Here is a 20,869-nt window from a genome sequence, read left to right as displayed (position 1 = left end):
AGTTCTGGTCACCTCATTATAGGAAAGATGTTGAAGCCATTGAAAGGGTGCAGAGGAGATTTACAAGGATGTTGCCTGGATTGGGGGGCATGCCTTATGAGGATAGGTTGAGGGAGCTTGGTCTCTTCTCCCTGGAGAGACGAAGGATGAGAGGTGACCTGATAGAGGTTTACAAGATGTTGAGAGGTCTGGATAGGGTAGACTCTCAGAGGCTATTTCCAAGGGCTGAAATGGTTGCTACGAGAGGACACCGGTTTAAGGTGCTGGGGGGTAGGTACAGAGGAGATGTCAGGGGTAAGTTTTTCACTCAGAGGGTGGTGGGTGAGTGGAATCGGCTGACGTCGGTGGTGGTGGAGGCAAACTCGTTGGGGTCTTTTAAGAGACTTCTGGATGAGTACATGGGATTTAATGGGATTGAGGGCTATAGATAGGCCTAGAGGTGGGGATGTGATCGGCGCAACTTGTGGGCCGAAGGGCCTGTTTGTGCTGTGGCTTTCTATGTTCTATGTTAACTGGGCCAGTGGGCTGATGAATGGCAGATGGAGTTTAATTTAGATAAATGTGAGGGGATGCATTTTGGTCAATCAAAACGGGCAGAACTTACTCAGTTAATGGTAGGGTGTTGGGGAGAGTTATAGAACAGAGTTCTAAGGGTACAGGTACAGTTGATCAAGATCCCATTGCAATTGGAGATAACCTTCTTCACTGTCCACTATGCCATCTGTGCACTAAAGCTGCCATTGCTGCCTTGGAGCTTGTAACCCTAAAATCTCATCTTGCACACTGGAGACACCGAGGCAGACCTTACTGAATTGAATTTCTCCTGTGCAGTGTATAATGTCTACAGTTTCTAAATGTGGTTTTGCTCTTCCAGTATATACAGCTGCGTAAGATTTCTGTTGGCAATCACGCCTATGAGAGAAGAGGGATGGATTTGACACCGTTGACTGTCTGTCAGTATTTTTATAAGTGGGGGAATGTCAGCCCTGGGAATGAGTCCTTTAACATTGACCCAAAGATTGAGACAGGTAAGTGTGTTTATATCACCTGGCGGAGATTGTTTGGTATGCCTGATAATCAGAATCACGTTTCTCTTTCTGGATGCATGAAGGAATCAGGAGTTTGGGGCAGGGAAGAAAAGTTTGAGAGATCAGCCTTGACATATGAATAAGGAGCAGGAATAGGCCATTCAGCCCCTCAAACCTGTTCCACCATTCAGTAAGATCATGGCTGACCTGATAGTGGCCTCAACTCCACATTCTATCTCCCCCTGATAACCTTTGACTCCCATGTCGTTCAATAATCTATCTACCTCTGCCTTTATAAATATTCAATAACCCTGCCTCCTCTCTGGGGAATACCACCCCCTTGAGAAAATAATTCTTCTCATCCCTTATTTTTGATCTGAGTCCCCCTAGTTCTCGCCCCTCCCACAAGAGGAAACATCCCCTCAGCATCCACCCTGTCAAGCTTCCCCAGAATCTGATGTGTTTTAATAAAATGATCTAACATCCTTCTAAACTCCAGTGGATACAGGCCCAACCTATAACCACCCCATCCCAGGTATTGGTGAACCTTGAGAGGCAAAAACTTTACAGAATGTAGGAAAATATGAATTTCCACTTTGGCAAGAAGAACAGAAAAACGATTATTTAAATAGAGGAAAATTGCAAAACTCTTGAGGTACAGAGGGATCTGGGTGTCCTGCTATCCCTATCATAAAAAGTTAGTACGCAGGTACAGCAATAGACCATTCTGAGGTTTACTCAGCTGATACCTGGGAGATGGTTATGAAGATGTGGGAATTCCTTCAGGCCTGTTTTTCATAGTCATAGAACCCTACAGTGCAGATAGAGGCCATTCACCCATCGAGTCTGCACTGACTCTGAGGCCCTCTACTCTGCCCTATCCCTGTAACCCCACACATTCGCCATGGGCAATCCACCTAACCTGCACATCTTTGGATTGGGGGAGGAAACCCACACAGACATGGGGAGAACGTGCAAACTCCACACAGACAGTGACCTAAGGCTGGGACTGAACTCGGGTCCCTGGCGCTGTGAGGCAGCAGTGATAACCACTGTGCTGCCATGCCATCCATCAATGGGTCTGCAAAGGAAAATTCTTTCCAAGTGTGAGGCTAAGCATTAATTGAAATTGGGTCTCGGGCCTCGGGTTTACATGGACAGTTTGCCCGTTTTAAAAAGATGAAGTTTGTATTTTAAAATTTTTTACTCCATCCTTAAAGTTACAAAGCCAGTGCTCAGAGTGGACTGGGCAAACCCAATCCATTCCTTACTGGCTCCAAAAACCAAATTCAAAATCCAATTCGAGGTCCCCACAAAGCTGGCAAGATCTTGTGCTTGATCTTAGTCAATAGGTGATGAAGTTTGTTGCTGGAAGTGACCTAAAGGTTTAAAGTTTGTTTGTTTATTTATTAGTCACAAGTAAGGTTTGCATTAACACTGCAATATAGTTACTGTGAAAACCAACACATCTTTCAGAATTTGGGAGGAAACTGGAACACCCACACGGACACGTACAAACTTCACACAGGTAGTGACCCAAGGCGGGAATCGAACCCAGGTCCCTGGTGCTGTGAAGCAGCAGTGCTAACCACTGTGCTACCATGCCATCCAGGTATATCTCAGGATAAGGAATGAGGTGATCGTGTGCACCCTCAGAGTCACATCACATCTACTCCCTTTCGCTCCACTGGTCCCATTTTTGATTTGTTGCAGATCTTCAGGCCCCAGTGGCTGATCAAGGATTCTGCTCTGCTCAGTGCAACCTAATATCCCAGAAAGGGGGTGTGCTGGGTCTGGAGGGGAGGTTGAAACCAGCAATCTCTCACACCTACTCTGCCATTTAAAAGTCACGGCTAAATTTCAACATCAACTCCACTTCCATGTCCAAGGATTTGTTAACCTCTGGCTTGAAGACATTCAGTGACTGAGCCTGCACACCACTCTTGGATGGGGAACTCCAAAAAAACTCAACCTTTTGAATGCAACCTTTGCCCGAGTAGAAAATGAAACTAAACAGAAGTCTGTGAAACACCCCATTGACATCACCATCAAATCATGTGATCAGCTCTTAAAGCAATCATGCAGCCACTTAAATATATAACAGTCCTAAGTACCCAACTCTTAGTTTTAGTGTCTCCAGACAGGAAGAGTGACTCCTTGGCACCATTAATAAATTGTGTGTCGGACGGAGCTTTTTTCTACCCAATTCTTGTCAGGAGGTGATTGGTTGAAGTCCTGTTTCTGACCTGGGGTGGTGCTGCAGGACTGCGTTCTGCTGGTGCAACGTTGTACAAGGTGGCTTTTTCATGGATGCTGCAATGGAAATCTCATCTGCCAGTTCAAGTGGAGTCTAGAGATCCTTGTGGAAATATTTTTAGAAGAGCAGCAACTCTTTCTCCCTCCTGCCCCCACCCCTCTGCCCCCCTCACTTATCCTTGCCAACAATTCCTTCCTCAGCCATTATCAACCAAGTAGATGTAATGTCATAGTCCCTCAGCGCGGAGACAGGCCCAAACTGGCCCATGCCGACCAAAATGTGCATCCATGCTAATCCCATTTCCTTGCACTTGATCCATATCCTTCCAAACCTTTCCTATCCTTGTATTTGTCCAAATGCCTTTTATATGTTTTTAATGTACCCGCCTCAAGCACTTCCGCTGGCAGCTCATTCCATATGTGTACCACCCTCTGTGTAAAAAAAAAAAAGTTGCTGCTCAGGTTCCCATTTATTAATGTGTGGGAGGAATTTGATAATGAGGAGCCGTGTAGTCAGTCCTTTAGTGAAAGTGATGGGTAATGCTGAAGGTTATTGTGAAGTCTGCAGTGTGTTCTCTCTCTCACAGAATGCTTTGACATTGAACCAAGCCTGCCCCTGTTTAGTGAACGATTCCCCAACATTAAGCTGAACCTGACGCTGCATTTTCACAGGTGAGGTTTTGCTGAATTCCTGATGGCTTTTCAAATCAACTTGACTCCATGTTCTTTTTAAACTTCAAAGAGAAACTTGTATTTCTGTTTCTTTTCCCTTTGTGTCAGGCTTGTAATGGTGCAAGTCCAGTTTAAACTGAAGGCAATTAACTTACAAACAATCCGTCGTCATGAGCTGCCAGACTGTTACGATTTTTGTATTACAGTAAGTGATTTGTCCTTATCTGCATTCTTGGGCAAGGGGGGGGGGGGGCTGGTGCTGGGGGCTTGTCATTAGCAAGCTAGAAGTCTTGTCAAGTTTATTAAATGCAAAACTGCATCCTCCAACCCTTCAGCCAATGGAAATTATCCCTCCTTGTTAAATGATTTCGAACACCTCTATTAAATCTCATTTTCTGCTCCAAGGAGAACAATCCCGGCTTCTCCAGTCTCTCCACATTCACTGAAGTCCATCATCTCTGGAACATTCTACTAAATCCCCCATCACATCCTCTCCAAGGCCTTGACATTCTTCCTAAAAGTGTGAGGCCCAGAATTGGGCTCGAGATTCCAGTCTGTGTTGAATGTAATTTCGACAATACTTAAAAATGCTTACTTATTTCACTAACCACCTTATTGGCCATGAAGGAAATAGCTCATTATTGGATTGGATGATGTTCGGAGAAGTCATAAGTTGTTTGGGATTTGGAGAATTGTATTGGAGCCTCTATAATAAAAAGGCGCCTTATAGAGCCACTGGTTTATTTATGCAGTTTTGTTTTGTCCTTTTAGATTACCTTTGACAATAAAGCACACAGCGGGAGGATTCAAATTAATTTGGACAATGATGTTTCTATCAGGGAATGTAAAGGATGGCATGTAACAGGGGGCAGTAAGTATATTTTAGTTTCTCTTGCTTGCGGAGAAATTTGAACGAGAACTTGCACTAATGAATCCTATTTGTGAAAACAAGAAGTTGGTCTGGCCTCTTTTATGAGGATGGAGCAAATCCGTTATCCCCTCACTATTGCAATGAGGGGTAAGCACATTCATATTAAAATAATTTGGCATTTGTTTTCTGGGTGTAAGGATTCTTGGCAAGCCCAGCACATATTACACACCCCTAATTGCCCTTGAGAAGATGATGGTGAGCTGCTATAGTCGGTGATTGTAATGTCCTAACTATGTTAGGGGTTGTGGGTCTTAAACAAAAAAAAACATGGTTTGCGCACACTAATTCAAAATAATGAGGTTTATTGAAGGAGCTCTTGCCTGAGTAGAAAATGTGAAACTAAACAGAAGCCTGGGAAACACCCAAATGACGACAGCATCAAATCATGTGATCAGCTCTTAAACCAATCATGCAACCACTTAAATATATAAAAGTGGTCAAGGTATTTCCAAGGCCTTGATGGATAAGGATGTTCTTTGTAGTGGCTTGATATAACTGAGACCACTTCAGACATCGTATCATTGATGACTTTATCACATGAAGGGCTCTATATAAATATCCCAAGGTGCTTCACATGAGTATAATATAAAACCGCATGAGTAGATATTGAGTCAAATCTTAGTCAATGTGATGGGTTTTAAGGACTGTTGTAAAATGAGGTGGAGAGGTTCAGGGAAAATTTTCCAGAGTTTGATGCCCAAGGTGTGGGTATCAAGGTTGGCACAATTAAAATTAGATGTGTCAGAATTAGACCAGCGTATGTATCTTGGAAAGTTGGAGGAGATTATAGCAAGAGAGAGAGTCAAGAAGTGGATTTGCAAATAAGGATGAGGATTTGTGTTGGGTACCAGAGCAGAAACCCCAGACACTGTTCAGTTTTTTTTCTCTTTTGGCATTAGTGTGAGGATCAGATGTTTCACTCCAGGTGTGATTTTATTGACACACTAGGAAGCTTTTATCAAAATAAACTTTATTTTAACTATGCTGTTTAACTATAACAAATGAATTAGCTTGAGAAACACGTGTCTTTGGACAGCCCCACACAACAGCCTCCAGAGAGGCGCGCACAAAGACACCTCTTGCTTCTTTCAGAACTAGGCAAAAAACGGACTATTTTTAAATTAAAAGATAATGGTGTGTGTTTTCCCTGCAAGCTTAGCTCCTCCCATTCGCATGACTCTGCCTCTGTCAGTGAACCTAATCAAACCCCAGGGGAAAGGCCAAATAAACAAAATGCATTAACTCAGATTAAGACTAACACATCCCCAGCTAAAATCAATCGTTAGCCTGCATTCTCAGCATGCCTGGTGCAGACAAATTGGCACTGTGTAAAACAGAGCTGAATTCTAAATCTACCCCTTACAAGAAACATGATTTAAAAAGACATTTCTTAAAAGCACAATGCCATCACACAAGGCTCTGCTTAATGAGCAGCCAGTGTAAGTCAGTGAGAACAGCGGTGATATGGGATATGGTGCAAGTTAGGACATGGGCAGGAGTATTTTGGATGATTTCAAGTTTAGGGAGGGTAGAATATGGGGAGAATGAGGTAAAGAGAGCACAGCTGAGTGGCATGGTACTAAAGTCCAAGGCAGATTTCCTTCCCTGAAACACACATTCATTGTGCTTTTACCTTGAAGGAGTAGAGGAGAATTGGCTAACTCTGCTGCTCTGTATCATTCGAATCTGATGTGGAGATGCCGGCGTTGGACTGGGATAAACACAGTAAGAATTTGCTTTCGGAGCGCTGCTCCTTCGTCAGATGGAGTGGATATCTGCTCTCAAGCTGCTCTCATTCGAATCTGATAGCTTCATTTTTACTGATGTAAGATTTGTGTTTCAAATCAAATCCTCAAACTGCGAGAGTGGGATTGTTAATCCCCCCCACCCCCACTATACATCTTGGGACACCTAAGGGGCATTTGTATCATGGCTAATCCCCCTAACCTATACATCTTGGGGCAGTAAGGGGCAATTTATAATGGCTTATCCACCTAACCTGCACATATTTGGACTGTGGGAAGAAACTGGAGTACCCAAAGGAAGCCCAAATGCAAACTCTACACAGGCAGTGACCCGAGGCTGCAATCGAACTCTGACCCCTGGCACTGTGAGGCAGCAGTGCCAAGCACTGTGCCACCGTGCTGCCCTTCGATAGGTATTTGCCAATTGACCCTGTTTAATAAAGGTTGGACAGTCCCAATAGATTTGGACAGTGCTGCGATGTCTTGTGAACTTCTATCTCCAAAACCCCTCCCCTCTTTCAAAGTGCCTGCTTTCACTTGGTGTAAAATTACTGCTGTTGTTATCTTTTGACCAAAATGTTATTTAATGAGATTAGAATTCTGTGTACAACTCTATAGCCTCTTCATTTGTCAATATCCCTTTGCCAATTCCTTTGTCATTTTAAAAAACGGCCATTACCTCAATTTGCCCCCCTGTAAATTTTGATGCCCCTCTCTCTAGGCTTTAAACAAATTCTGCATTTACACCCTGATGGTTCCAGTCTCTCTGGGAGAAAACCACTTGTTGTTTTCCTCAAAATTTCAAAACCTTTAAACTTTTTGAAGTTCCTTCATGAGGTCTTCCTAAAGTCCCCAAACAATATCCACTGCAATGTTCCCATCTGCAACATCTGTCACTTCCACAGCAACAACCTGCATTTCCTTAGCACCTTCATCACAATGAACAGCTGCTGCCCGGGAGGCATTATCAGACACCATTTGACAGCAAGGCACAAGCAGGTAGGTGACCAAGTCCAATGGGTAGGATGTCTTAAAGGTAAAGTTGCTATAGTCCCAGATGACCATCGGCTGCTCTCCTCTGAGGTCTTGGGGTCACCACACCTCAGGCGAGGGGCAAGGCTGCAAATGGTAGAGCGAATCGGGGCTGCACAGGAACCCAGAGATCACGGAGGGTTGTGGGGCTGAAGCTGTTTGCAAACATAGGGAGGAGCGAGGCTATGGAGGACAAGTCAATGACTCTCCTTGGAGCGTTGAGGTCTGTTGAGCACAACTGCCCCTTCTGAAGTCCATCTTGACTAACTATTCAGTCTGGAGAAATGGGAACTCTTTTTTTTTTTCCACACCCAGAAATGTGAAGCCAACTTTTCTGTTATTCCCCAGATTAGCTCTCGAGGTGCAAACTTCAGTTGTAGGAATTCTGGGTGGTTTTGTCACATGACCTCCTATCATTAGCTATCTGACATCAATCTCTGCCACTGCCTTCCTGCCCAATTAAAAATCCGACTAACTCAATTGGGGGGTAATTCTCGACTGTTGGACAATCGCTTTCTCCACAATATTTGTTTTTTCCTTTTCTTTAATGGTTCAGTGTTTCTCTGACATACGCATGCATTCAGAGTAGGCCACTCGGCCCCTCAAGCCTGCTCCACCATTCACTAAGACCATTGGCTGATCTGATTGTAACCTCATCCACATTCCCACCTACCCCCCCAGTAACCTCTCCTTGCTTATCAAGAATCTCTCTCCTACCTTGAGAATGTTCCAAGATTCTGCTTCCACCACCTTTTTGAGGAAGAGAATTGCAAAGACTCTCAATCTTCTGAAAGAAAGAAGTTCTCCTCCTCTCCGTCCTAAATGGGCGACCCCTAATTTTTAAACAGTGCTCCCCCTCCCCCCCCCCCCGCAGTATGACTAGAGTATTTCCACAAGAGGGAAATCCCCTCTCTCCCACCCGGTAAGGACCCCATAGCATCTTCAAATGATTAAATTGTGTTAGACCATAAGACATAGGGGCAGAATTAGGCCACTCAGCCCATCGAGTCTGCTCCGCCATTCAATCATGGCTGATATTTTTCTCATCCCCATTCTCCTGCCTTTTCCTCATAACTCCTGATCCCCTTATTAATCAAGAACCTATCTATCTCTGCCTTAAAGACACTCAGTGACCCGGCCTCCACAGCCTTCTGCGGCAAAGAGGTCCACAGATTCACCACTCTCTGGCTGAAGAAATTCCTTCTCATCTCTGTTTTAGAGGATCGTCCCTTTAGCCTGAGGTTGTGCCTCTGGTTCTAGATTTTCCTACTAGTGGAAACATTCTCTCCACATCTACTCTATCCAGGCTTCGCAGTATCCTGTAAGTTTCAATAAGATCCCCCCTCATCCTTCTAAACTCCAAAGAGTACAGACTCAGAGTCCTCGACTGTTGCCTCTTACTCTTCTAAACTCCAGCAGATACAGGCTTAGCCTGTCCTGCTAAGACAACCTGCCCATTCCAGTATTAGTCTGATAAACCTCAGTTGCTCACTGAAAATTCCAAGAGATTAATTTGTGATTTAAAGTGGAGGTGGATAAATATTTGATAGCTGGACCAATAGAGGGCTATGGGGAAATGACACAAAAAAAGAGCTGAGGCCAGCATAGATCAGTCATGATGGTATTGAATGGTGGGACAGGCTTGAGGGGCCTCGTGGCCGACTCCTGCCTCTCCTTCTTGTGTTCTAATTTCTGAAGACTGCAGGACAATCTTGTGATTTTTAATTAACTCTATCCTTTTTTATAAAAAAAAGGAATGGATGTGAGTGTGACTGCATTCTTTCCAGCGCTATTCTCTGTATCCAAACTCAATTGAACCCTTTTTGAAGAAATTATTAAATGTCAGAGTTGGTGATGGGTTGGGAGGAAACAGTCTGGGAAGTGAATTGGTGGGAGTTTCTGGATAGAGGTTTTATGATGGACCGAATGGCCTTGATCAGCTTGAAGGCAGTAAATGTGCCAATTGTTTACCTATCCACTAGATGGTGCAGCAGAGCTGCTTTCCACCAATAGCTGTAGGCGGAAGCGGCTTTGAATCGACACCTGATATTGACCCAATGATTTGCTTTGGCAATTTTTGTAAAATTTGCATTTCTTTCTTTCTCAAAGTACAAAGGAACACTCACTACATGATGGTCTTTGATGCTGTAATTGTTGTGATTTGTTTGAGCTCGCTAATTCTCTGCACCCGATCTGTTATCAATGGAGTAAAGCTGCAGCATGTACGTATTGGGGCTGGCTGAGGATTTGCTTTACTGTAATTCTGCTGATAAAGCTGACCCATCACTAACTGCTGCTGCTCTCCCACTCTCTAGGAGTTTGTGGACTTTTTCCTGCTCCATTACAATAAAAGTGTGACGTGGAGCGACCGCATGGAGTTTGTGAATGGCTGGTACATCCTGATCATCGTCAGTGACTTACTGACTATCACTGGATCAGTCCTAAAAATGGAAATTGAAGCCAAGGTACAGGAAAGGAGCCAGGAGTCCGGCCTGACTATAGGGGCAGGAGTAGGTCCCACGCCCCATCCAGCCTGCTCCACCTTTCAAGGGACCTTGGTGTGTTTGTCCACAGATCTCTGAAAGCGGAAAGGCAGGTTAATAGGGTGGTGAAAAAGGCATATGGCACACTCGCCTTTATCAATCGGGGTATAGATTACAAAAGCAGAGAGGTCATATGGAGTTGTTTAGAACTTTGGTGAGCCCACAGCTGGAGCACTGTGTGCAGTTCTGGTCGCCACATTGTAGGAAGGATGTGATTGCACTGGAGGGGGTGCAGAGGAGATTCACCAGGATGCTGCCTGGGACGGAGCACTTAAGTTATTAAAAGAGGTTAGATAGACTTGGGTTGTTTTCTCTGGAGCAGAGAAGACTGAGGGGCGACCTGATCGAGGTGTACAAGATTGAGGGGCATGGACAGAGCGGATAAGAGCAGCTGTTCCCCTTAGCTGAAGGGTCAGTCACGAGGGGACATCGGTTCAAGGTGAGGGCAGGAGGTGCAGGGGGGATTTGAGGAACAACTTAGAGGGTGGTGAGGGTCTGGAATGCGCTGCCTGGGAGGGTGGTGGAGGTGGGATGCCTCACATCCTTTAAAAAGTACCTGGATGAGTACTTGGCACATCCTAACATTCAGGGCTATGGGTCAAGTGCTGGCAGATGGGATTAGGTGGGAGTTCAGGTGTTTCAGATGTGTCAGTGTGGACTCTGCCAAAGGGCCTCTCCTGTCGTACAGTGGTTAGCACTGCTGCCTCAGTGCCAGGCACACGGGTTCGATTCCAGGTTTGGGTCACTGTCTGTGTGGAGTTTGCACGTTCTCCCCGTGTCTGTGTGGGTTTCCTCCGGGTGTTCCCCGGTTTCCTCCTACAGTCCAAAGATGTGCGGTTTAGGTGGATTGGCCACGCTAAATTGTCCCTTAGTGTCAGGGGGACTAGCTAGGGTAAATGCATGGGGTCATGGGGATAGGACCTGGGTGGGATTGTGGTCAGTGCAGACTCGATGGGCCATGTGACCTCCTTCTGCACTGTAGGCTTCTATGATTCTGCACTGAATGATGCTATGAATACACTGCTGCCTCACAGCGCCAGGGACCCGGGTTCAATTCCTGGCATGGGTCACTGTCTGTGCAGAATCTGCACCTTTTCCCCATGTCTGCATGGGTTTCCTCCGGGTGCTCTGGTTTGCTCCCACAGTCAGAAAGATGTGCTGGCTAGGTGCATTGGCCATGCTAAATTCTCCCTCAGTGTATCCGAACAGGCGCCGGAGTGTGGCAACTAGGGGATTTTCACAGAAACTTCATTGCAGTGTTAATGTCAGCTGACTTGTGACACAAATAAACTTTAACTTTAAATACAATCATGGCTAATCTTGGGCTTCAATTAAACTCCCCCTTCCACCCCCCATATCCTTTCACTCCCTGCGAGATCAAAACTCTGTCTATCCCAAAAGAGAAAACGCTGGAAAATCTCAGCAGGTCTGGCAGCATCTGTGAGGAGAGAAAAGAGCTGACGTTTCGAACCCAGACGACCCTTTGTCAAATCTCCCTAACATCTTGGGACATTAAGGGGCAATTTAGCATGGTCAATCCACCTAACCCGCACATCTTTGGACTGTGGGAGGAAACCGGAGCACCCGGAGGAAACCCACGCGGACACGGGGAAAACGTGCAAACTCCACACAGACAGTGACCCGAGCTGGGAATCGAACCTGGGTCCCTGGCATGGTGAGGTGGCAGTGCCAACCACTGCCACCCTGGTAGCATGTTCCAGGTTCTTTCTAACTTGTTGCATTTAATTAATATCTGCTGTCAGCTCAATGTTCGGTTCTTTGGCCAATTATTTTAAATCTGTGCTCTTTAATTACTGAGGATCCCCATCTCTCCCCACCTCTGCCCCCATAACTGCAAACCACTTCTAATTTGCTCTACCCCAAAATCCTTTTGAATTTTAAACAGCTCTCCCCCATATGGGCGGCACGGTAGCACAGTGGTTAGCACTGCTGCTTCACAGCTCCAGGGACCTGGGTTTGATTCCCAGCTCGGGTCACTGTCTGTGTGGAGTTTGCACATTCTCCTCGTGTCTGCGTGGGTTTCCTCCGGGTGCTCCGGTTTCCTCCCACAGTCCAAAGATGTGTGGGTTAGGTTGATTGATCATGCTAAAAATTGCCCTTAGTGTCCTGAGATGTGTAGGTTAGAGGGATTAGTGGGTAAATATATAGGGATATGGGGGTAGGGCCTGGGTGGGATTATGGTCGGTGCAGACTCAATGGGCCGAATGGCCTCTTTCTGTACTGTACTGTATCTCTGATTTTGTTCAGCGTCCTTGCATTTCCCATTCTCTCCTGTGGCTTCTCCAAATAACGTTGCACATTGCTGTCATCAAAAATACAAATCCCATCTGTTCAGCTATATCGTCAGAGGTTTACAGCATGGAAACAGGCCTTTCGGCCCAACATGTCCATGCTGCCCTTTTTTTTAAAACCCCTAAGCTAGTCAAATATAAATATCAAATCATCATTTGTCCGACTTATCATTCTGCAATGAAATGGAAATGATACCTGAACTCTCAAGGGTTAGTCAAGGTGGAGTAAAAAACCAAATTCAGGTTGTATTCCGTGGTATTTAGAAAGTTAAAGGGTGATTTGATTGAAGTTGAAGATATTAAGGGGAACCTATAGTCCGAAGATTGTGGATTGACCATGCTAAATTGTCCCTTAGTGTCCCAAGGGGGATTAGTGGGGTAAATGTGTGGGGATATAGCAAGGAGTGGGCCTGGGTAAGATGCCCTGTCGGAGAGTCGGTGCAGACTCAATGGGTCAAATGGCCTCCTTTTACACGGTAGATTCTATTTCCACCAGAGACTGGAAGTAGTGAGCGTAGTCTAAAAGTTAGCCAGATGTTTCAGGAGTTAAATTAGGAAATATTCTCTACAAGTACAAGAGTTTGAAACTTTTCCACAATCAGTAATTGATGCTCTGTCAACTGTAAATTTTCAATCTGAGATTGATAGATTTGTGTTAAGCAAAGGTATGAAGCGATTATGGGGCACTGTGTTGAATAGGTTGCAGATTAGCCATGATTTCATTGAAAGGTAGACCTGGCTGAATGGCCACCCCGTCCCGAACAGCATCATAAGTTCCTGTCTATGCGTTTGCACAAGCTCAAAATTTGTTTTCTTTTCCTTGCAGAGTTTAGCATCTTATGACGTCTGCAGTATATTACTAGGAACAGCGACTTTGCTTGTTTGGGTTGGAGTCATCCGATACTTGGGCTTTTTCGAAAAGTATAACGTAAGAATTGGCAAAATTTGACTTTCTTTGTGTCACTCCATAAGACTATAAGATATAGGAGCAGAATTAGACCACTCGGCCCATCGAGTCTGCTCCACCATTCAATCATGGCTGATATGATTCTCATCCCCATTCTCCTGCCTTCTCCCCGGAACCCTTGATCCCCTAATCAATCAAGAACCTATCTATCTCTGTCTTAAAAATACTCAATGAACTGGTCTCCACAGCCCTCTGTGGCAATGAGTTCCACAGATTCACCACCCTCTGACTGAAGAAATTCCTCCTCATCTCAGTTTTAAAGGAGCGTCCCTTTAGCCTGAGGTTGTGCCCTCGAGCGCTAGTCTCTGTCACTAGTGGAAGCACCCTCTCCACGTCCACTATATCCAGGCCTCTCAGTATTCTGTAAGTTTCAATTAGATCCCCCCCCTCATCCTCCTAAACTCCATCGAGTACAGACCCAGACTCCTAAACCACTTCTCATCTGACAAACCCTTCATTCCTGGGATCATTCTTCTAAACCACTCTGAAGGACTTCTCTATGTTTTGGGTAATTCTGAATTCCCTCTTGCTTTTATCGCAGGTCCTTATTCTAACACTCCGAGCCGCCTTCCCAAATGTCATTCGGTTCTGCTGCTGTGCGTCAATGATTTACCTGGGTTACTGCTTCTGTGGCTGGATTGTACTGGGACCCTACCATCAAAAGGTGAGTGAAAGAATCTTCCCTGGGAATTCCATAGGTCTAGATTCTACTGCTATATTTTTACCTCTTTTAAAAAAAAAAAAATAAATTCTTAGACAGAACCGTTGGGGGCAGAGAGGGGAAAGTAAAGGCCCACTGCATTTTCAGATAGTAATAGAAACTTGCAGAACGAGACCATTTGGCCCATCGTTCCTGTGCTGGTTCTTTTTTTAAAAAATAGCAGCTATGCTTTAGTCTGCAAGCATTCCTCTCCAGAAACTTGTCCAACAGACTTTTAAAATTATTTAATGCACCAGTTTTCTCAGTTAGAGTTTTGATGGAGTAAAGAGAGAAAATGCATTCCCTCTGGTAGGTGGGTCAACATTTGGATATCCTGGATTCAAAATCATTGGCAAAATATCTGGATTGGAAGTGGGGAGATTCTTTCACTTGGGATTGTCAGGATTTGGAATTGTTTTGGAGGTTCCCCTCCGAGCCAAGCGCCATCTTGACTTGGAAATATATCGCTGTTCTTTCACTGGGTCAGAATCCCGGAGCTCCCTCACTAACAGCACTCTGGGCGTACCGACACCACATGCACTGCAGCGGTTCAAGAAGGCGGCTCTCCACACCTCGAGGGCAATTGGAGATGGGCATTAAGGACTGGCCTGGCTGCCTCCTTTAATTGAATTTTTAAGAAATCGAAATCCTGACAATTTGGTGGAACTTCCCCATCTCCAACTTGGATCTTTTGCCAATCATTGTGAATCTATGATATCTGATTATTGGGGGAATATATTTTTCTGCTTACTCTATCCATCAAAACTCTCATCATCTTGAACCTTCTCCAGCCCACGGAAAACAGGCCTTTCCAAAGTCTACTCATAACTGGAGTTCCTTGCCCCTGGGAAACCACCTCTACTTTTCCCTGCAGCATGGTGTTCAGAATTGTCCACAATATTCCAGCTGAGGCCAAAGTTCTAACCGGATCTTTGTTTTTGCATTCTATTCATTTAAACAAGCATTTTTGTAAATTGTCTTGCCTTTAGAATTATAGTATCATAGAATTCCTCCAGTGCAGGAAGAGGCCATTTGGCCCATCAAGCCTGCACCGACAACAATCCCACCCAGACCCTACCCTGTAACCCCACGTTTTTACCCTGCTAATTACCCTGAGACTAAGGGGCAATTTAGCATGGCCAATATGCCTAACCCCCGCATATCTTTGGACCGTGGGAGGAACCTGGAGCACCCGGAGGAAACCCATGCAGACACGGGGGAACATGCAAACTCCACATAGGCAGTCACCCGAGGCTGGAATTGAACCCGGGTCCCTGTCGCTGTGAGACAGTGGTGCTAACCGCTGCGCTACTGTTGCCTTCTCAGATTGCCCTCGTGCTGTTTGAAGGATTTATGTAATGAACGTGAAAACCCCTTTTGGCAGCATGCAGATTTCATGATCGGGAGATAGCTGTGACAGTGTGGCGGACAAAATCACTTGGATTTTCTTCAGGTTATACCAATCCTGCCTCGACAAAGCAAGAATAATTGTGTGCCCTCTGGTTCTCTCTGCCAGTTTCGATCCTTGAATATGGTCTCCGAGTGCCTCTTCTCTTTGATCAATGGCGATGACATGTTTGCAACCTTTGCCGGAATGCAGGACAAGAGCTACGTGGTTTGGGTGTTCAGCCGGATCTATCTGTCCACGTTCATCACCCTCTTCATCTACATGGTTCTGAGTCTCTTTATAGCTCTGATTACTGACACTTACGAAACGATTAAGGTAAAGAGTCCTCCTGTCCTTGGGATGTCTTGGTGTCTAGAACCAGCTGTTCATAATGGTTAGATTTCTTACTCATCGAATGACATTGTAATGTGTGATATATCTGGAGGCACAAGTGTGGGAATTTTGATTCCTGGGATGTGGGTGTTGATTTGATTTATTATTGTCACATGTATTAACATAGTGAAAAGTATTGTTTCTTACGCGCTATACAGACAAAACATACCGTTCATAGAGAAGGAAAGGAGAGTGCAGAATGTAGTGTTACAGTCATAGCTAGGATGTAGAGAAAGATCAACTTAATGCGAGGTAGGTCCATTCAAAAGTCTGACAGCAGCAGGGAAGAAGCTGCTCTTGATTCGGTTGGTACGTGACATCAGACTTTTGCATCTTTTTCCCGACGGAAGAAGGTGGAAGAGAGAATGTTCGGGGTGCGTGGGGTCCTTAATTATGCTGGCTGTTTTGCCGAGGAAGTGGGAAGTGTAGACAGAGTCAATGGATGGGAGGCTGGTTTGCGTGATGGATTGGGCTACATTCACGATCTTTTGTAGTTCCTTGCGGTGCTGGCTCGCTCAGTATTTATTGCCCTTGAGGAAGTGATGGAGCAGAGATTGACTGACCATTGCAGTAACTGATACACTCCCATTGTCCTCCATTCAGATTTTTAATTGTATCAGGTGCCTGTGTTTGTGCAGCTTCATTTTAAATTCAAGGTGTTATCTTTAAACTGTAACCATTAGTGCCAGGATTGTTTCTATAGGTGTACTGGTAAAAAGGTTTCCCCACTGGTACTGAGAGATTGTTGTTTTTTCCCTCCTGGCAAAGGGGGGTGGGGGGGGGGGAATGGAACAGCAAGAACACGGGGCACAGTCGCAGGATAAGGGGGCAATTAGTTAGGACTGAGATGAGGGTAAATTACTTCACTCAGAGGGTTGTAAATCTTTGGAATTATCTACCCCAGAGGGTGTAGTCTCCCCATTGTTGAATACAGAAGAGGTTTACCAGGATGTTGCCTGACCAGGAGGGTATTAGCTATGAGGAGAGGTTGGATAAACTCAGTTTGTTCTCACTGGAACGACGGAAGTTGAGGAGTGACCCTAATAGAGGTTTACAAGATTATGAGTGGCATAGACAGAGTGGATAGTCAGATGCTCTTTCCTAGGGTAGAAAAGTCAAGTACGAGGGGACATAGGTTTAAGGTGCGTGGGGAAAAGTTTAGAGGAGATGTGCGAGGTAGGTTTTTTTACACAGAGGGTGGTGAGTGTCTGGAAGGCGCTGCCCGGGGAGGTGGTGGGAGCAGGTACGATAGCGGCATTTAAGGGGCAACTCAACAAATACATGAATAGGACGGGAATGGAAGGATACGGACTCTGTAAGTGCATACGTTTTAGTTTAGGCAGACATCATGATCGGCGCAGGCTTGGAGGGCCGAAGGGCTTGTTCCTGTGCTGTACTGTTCTCTGTTCTTTGTATATTTAATGCTGGGGCAGATAGAACTTTGGTCTCATGAGGAAGATGGGAAGTGGGCGGGTAAATGGAGTTGAAGCCAAAAATCAGCTCTGATATTGAATGGTGGAGCAGTCTCGAGTGACCTGCTGCTGCTCCCATCTCGTGTCCCATAACCCCCCCTTTTTTGTTATAAATGTGCCCCTGACCCATTATTAAGCATTTACTGTAGTAATGAGATGCATCTTAATTTATCTAAAATGTGGTGAAAACGGTGACTCAATAACATGGAGTACACTTTGCAGCCAATGAAATATTTTCAGATGTTTGGTGTTGTTATAAGTTGTTTTTTGTTGTGCTCAGTGTTTGTGTGGAAAGCAGGAGTGGGTGTGGAGATGCATCTGTCTGAAGTTGACATCCCAGTGACAGGGTCTTTGTCTTTCCAACATCTTCGGTCTTGGATGTTTAAAGTTAAAGTTTATTTATTAGTCACAAGTAAGGCTTACATTAACACTGCAATGCAGTTACTGTGAAATTCCCCTAGTCACCACAGTCTGGCGCCTGTTCAGGTCAATGGACCCTAACCAGCGCGCCTTTCAGACTGTGGGAGGAAACCGGAGCACCCGGAGGAAACCCACGCAGACATGGGGAGAACATGCAAACTTCACACAGGCCTTTGACAAGGTCCCTCATGGGAGGTTAGTTAGGAAGGTTCAGTCACTGGGTATACATGGGGAGGTAGTAAATTGGATAAGACACTGGCTCAATGGAAGAAGCCAGAGAGTGGTTGTGGAGGATTGCTTCTCTGAGTGGAGGCCTGTGACTAGTGGTATGCCGCAGGGATCGGTGTTGGGTCCATTGTTGTTTGTCATCTATATCAATGATCTGGATGATAATGTGGTAAATTGGATCAGCAAGTTTGCTGATGATACAAAGATTGGAGGTGTAGTGGACAGTGAGGAAGGTTTTCAAAGCTTGCAGAGGGATTTGGACCAACTAGAAAAATGGGCTGAAAAGTGGCAAATGGAATTTAACACAGACAAGTGTGAGATATTGCACTTTGGAAGGACAAACCAAAGAAGAACGTACAGGGTAAATGGTAGGACTCTGAAGAGTGCAGTTGAAAAGAGGGATCTGGGAATACAGGTACAGAATTCCCTAAAAGTGACGTCACAGGTGGATAGGGTCGTAAAGAGTGCCTTTGGTACATTGGCCTTTATAAATCGGAGTATCGAGTATAAAAGTTGGAGTGTTATGGTAAGGTTATATAAGGCATTGGGGAGGCCAAATTTGGAGTATTGTGTACAGTTTTGGTCACCTAGTTACAGGAAGGATGTAAATAAGATTGAAAGAGTGCAGAGAAGGTTCACAAGGATGTTGCCGGGACTTGAGAAGCTGAGTTACAGAGAGAGATTGAATAGGTTGGGACTTTATTCCCTGGAGCGTAGAAGATTGAGGGGAGATTTGATAGAGGTGTATAAGATTTTGATGGGTAGAGATAGAGTGAATGCAGGCAGGCTTTTTCCACTGAGGCTAGGGGAGAAAAAAACCAGAGGGCATGGGTTAAGGGTGAAAGGAGAAAAGTTTAAAGGGAATATTAGGGGGGGGCTTCTTCACGCAGAGAGTGGTGGGAGTGTGGAATGAGCTGCCAGATAAAGTGGTAAATGCGGGGTCACTTTTAACATTTAAGAAAAACTTGGACGGGTTCATGGATGAGAGGGGTGTGGAGGGATATGGTCCAAGTGCAGGTCAGTGGGACGAGGCATAAAATGGTTCGGCACAGACAAGAAGGGCCATAAGGCCTGTTTCTGAGCTGTAATTTTCTATGGTTCTAGGAACTCGAGCTGGGAATCGAACCCTGGTCCCTGGTGCTGTGAGGCAGCAGTGCTAACCAGTGTGCCACTGTGCCGTGTTGAGTATAGGATGTTTTATACAAATGAGAAGGAATTGACAGCTGTAAAATGTTCTGATCGTATTGGGGAACTTTGAAAACATTTAGTTTTAAACATGGGGCACGTGCAGCCGATTTTTCAATTGAACCACTCCACTTCTGTAACTGCCAGATTAATCTGATTTCTAAACTGGAAGCATTGAGAGAAATCTCTCTCACTTTGCGTTAAAGAGATTATTGATGTGTAATGCATTGTTCTGAATACTTCCACACTGGCCGCTTCTTTCTTATTCTGCTCTTTATTTAGCTTTACCAGCAGAATGGCTTCCCTCAGACTGATCTGCGCGTTTTTATCGAAGAGTGTAAGGATCTACCCGATTCTGGCAGGTACAGAGTGGATGAGATGCCGATGTTTCTCTCCTGCTGTTGTAACAGGCAAGTTGTTTACATTTAAAAGTCAATGACCTCTGTCTCAAGCCTGGCATCTAACTGTTTATAAATCACACATTGGGTCCCAGTTGGAGTTTTATGTTCAATTCTCAACACAACACTTTTCAGGAAGGATGCTGAGGCTTGTGAAGTCCTGTGTGGGAGAGTTTTTCCAAATCGGCCTTCTTGATGGGAATAGTACCTTGGGTGAGCAGAATAGATCAGCATGAAGTGGCAGGTGGGGGGCATTGCAAACTTTTTCTCTCATTTTGTGGGTTGTTACAAGTTAGCGGATATGTGGAGGAGTGATGTTTACCAGGGCAGGGAGCCAAGGGAATGATAAGCATAAGTGTTCCAGTAATGATACACATGGTAGTATTCAACTGGGTGTGAAATCTGTGTGCGTGTTGCCCCTGATTAAACAGTATTCTGCTACGGAGTGGGAGTGCTGAGGGTAGGGGTGGCAGCAACCCCCCCCCCCCCCCCCCCCCCCCCATTAAGTGGTTAGTTTGGCTTCTGGACTTGACTTTGGCTGCAGTTGTTGTTGTGTTCCAGAAGGTCTATGTTCTCTCTGGGGCCACTCCGAGGTATGATGATGTTGGATGGGTGGTGCTTTAACTTGTGGCCAGTCGATAGAATGAGCTGATAGTGTTTATTCAGGGCTTGGCTCGAGTTGCCGTGTGCTGTTGTATTGTGCACGGTTTGACAAGTCCTCGGTTAGGGTCCAGTCCAAGGTGTTGAAGTCAGGGGCTTGTGTTGTGAGGCTGATGTCATTGGAATATATTAATTTTCAGGAAGTAGCTTTTGGAAGATTATTTGTGTACAAGTTTAACAGGATTGGAGACAGTACTGAGCCTTGGGAGAGTCCATTGGTTTGTCTTTTCCATGTGCTTTTTGCCTGTCCTAGATGATTTCTCAACCTTTGATTGTTCAACAGTGTAGATTATGGTTTGGAAGGAAGTGTCGAAAGATGGAACTGCATTTTGTTCATCAAGGATGAATGTTTCACAACATTGCTGTTCCTGTTCGCTGATGGGACAAGGACTGGGGGACATGAAACCAAGGCCTTGAGTAAGAGATGCAGAGGAATGTAAAGGATTAATTTTTTAAATGCAGTGAGTGGTAATGACCTGGGATTCATTGCCGAAGGTAAAGTCGCCGCAGTCTCCAATGACCATAGGCTGTTCTCCCCTC

At 45.1% G+C, this 20,869-nt stretch overlaps 1 protein-coding gene across 1 annotated transcript in view; it reads left to right on the top strand.

Moving 5' to 3' along the window:
• Positions 1 to 20,869, top strand: part of LOC144497574 (mucolipin-3-like) — a 28,839-nt gene that overhangs the window by 6,910 nt on the left and 1,060 nt on the right. The window contains exons 3-12 of the mRNA XM_078219011.1: positions 875 to 1,028; positions 3,872 to 3,956; positions 4,065 to 4,161; positions 4,728 to 4,827; positions 9,774 to 9,886; positions 9,980 to 10,129; positions 13,346 to 13,447; positions 14,028 to 14,150; positions 15,703 to 15,909; positions 19,554 to 19,681. Of these exons, the coding sequence (XP_078075137.1) occupies positions 875 to 1,028; positions 3,872 to 3,956; positions 4,065 to 4,161; positions 4,728 to 4,827; positions 9,774 to 9,886; positions 9,980 to 10,129; positions 13,346 to 13,447; positions 14,028 to 14,150; positions 15,703 to 15,909; positions 19,554 to 19,681 (1,259 nt within the window). The remainder of the gene's footprint in view (positions 1 to 874; positions 1,029 to 3,871; positions 3,957 to 4,064; positions 4,162 to 4,727; positions 4,828 to 9,773; positions 9,887 to 9,979; positions 10,130 to 13,345; positions 13,448 to 14,027; positions 14,151 to 15,702; positions 15,910 to 19,553; positions 19,682 to 20,869) is intronic.

This window comes from Mustelus asterias, chromosome 8 (genome assembly GCF_964213995.1).
Source record: "Mustelus asterias chromosome 8, sMusAst1.hap1.1, whole genome shotgun sequence".
In the NCBI taxonomy this organism is placed as follows: domain Eukaryota; kingdom Metazoa; phylum Chordata; class Chondrichthyes; order Carcharhiniformes; family Triakidae; genus Mustelus; species Mustelus asterias.
Note: the sequence above shows the minus strand (reverse complement) of the source record. Positions and strands in the feature narration are given on the sequence as shown.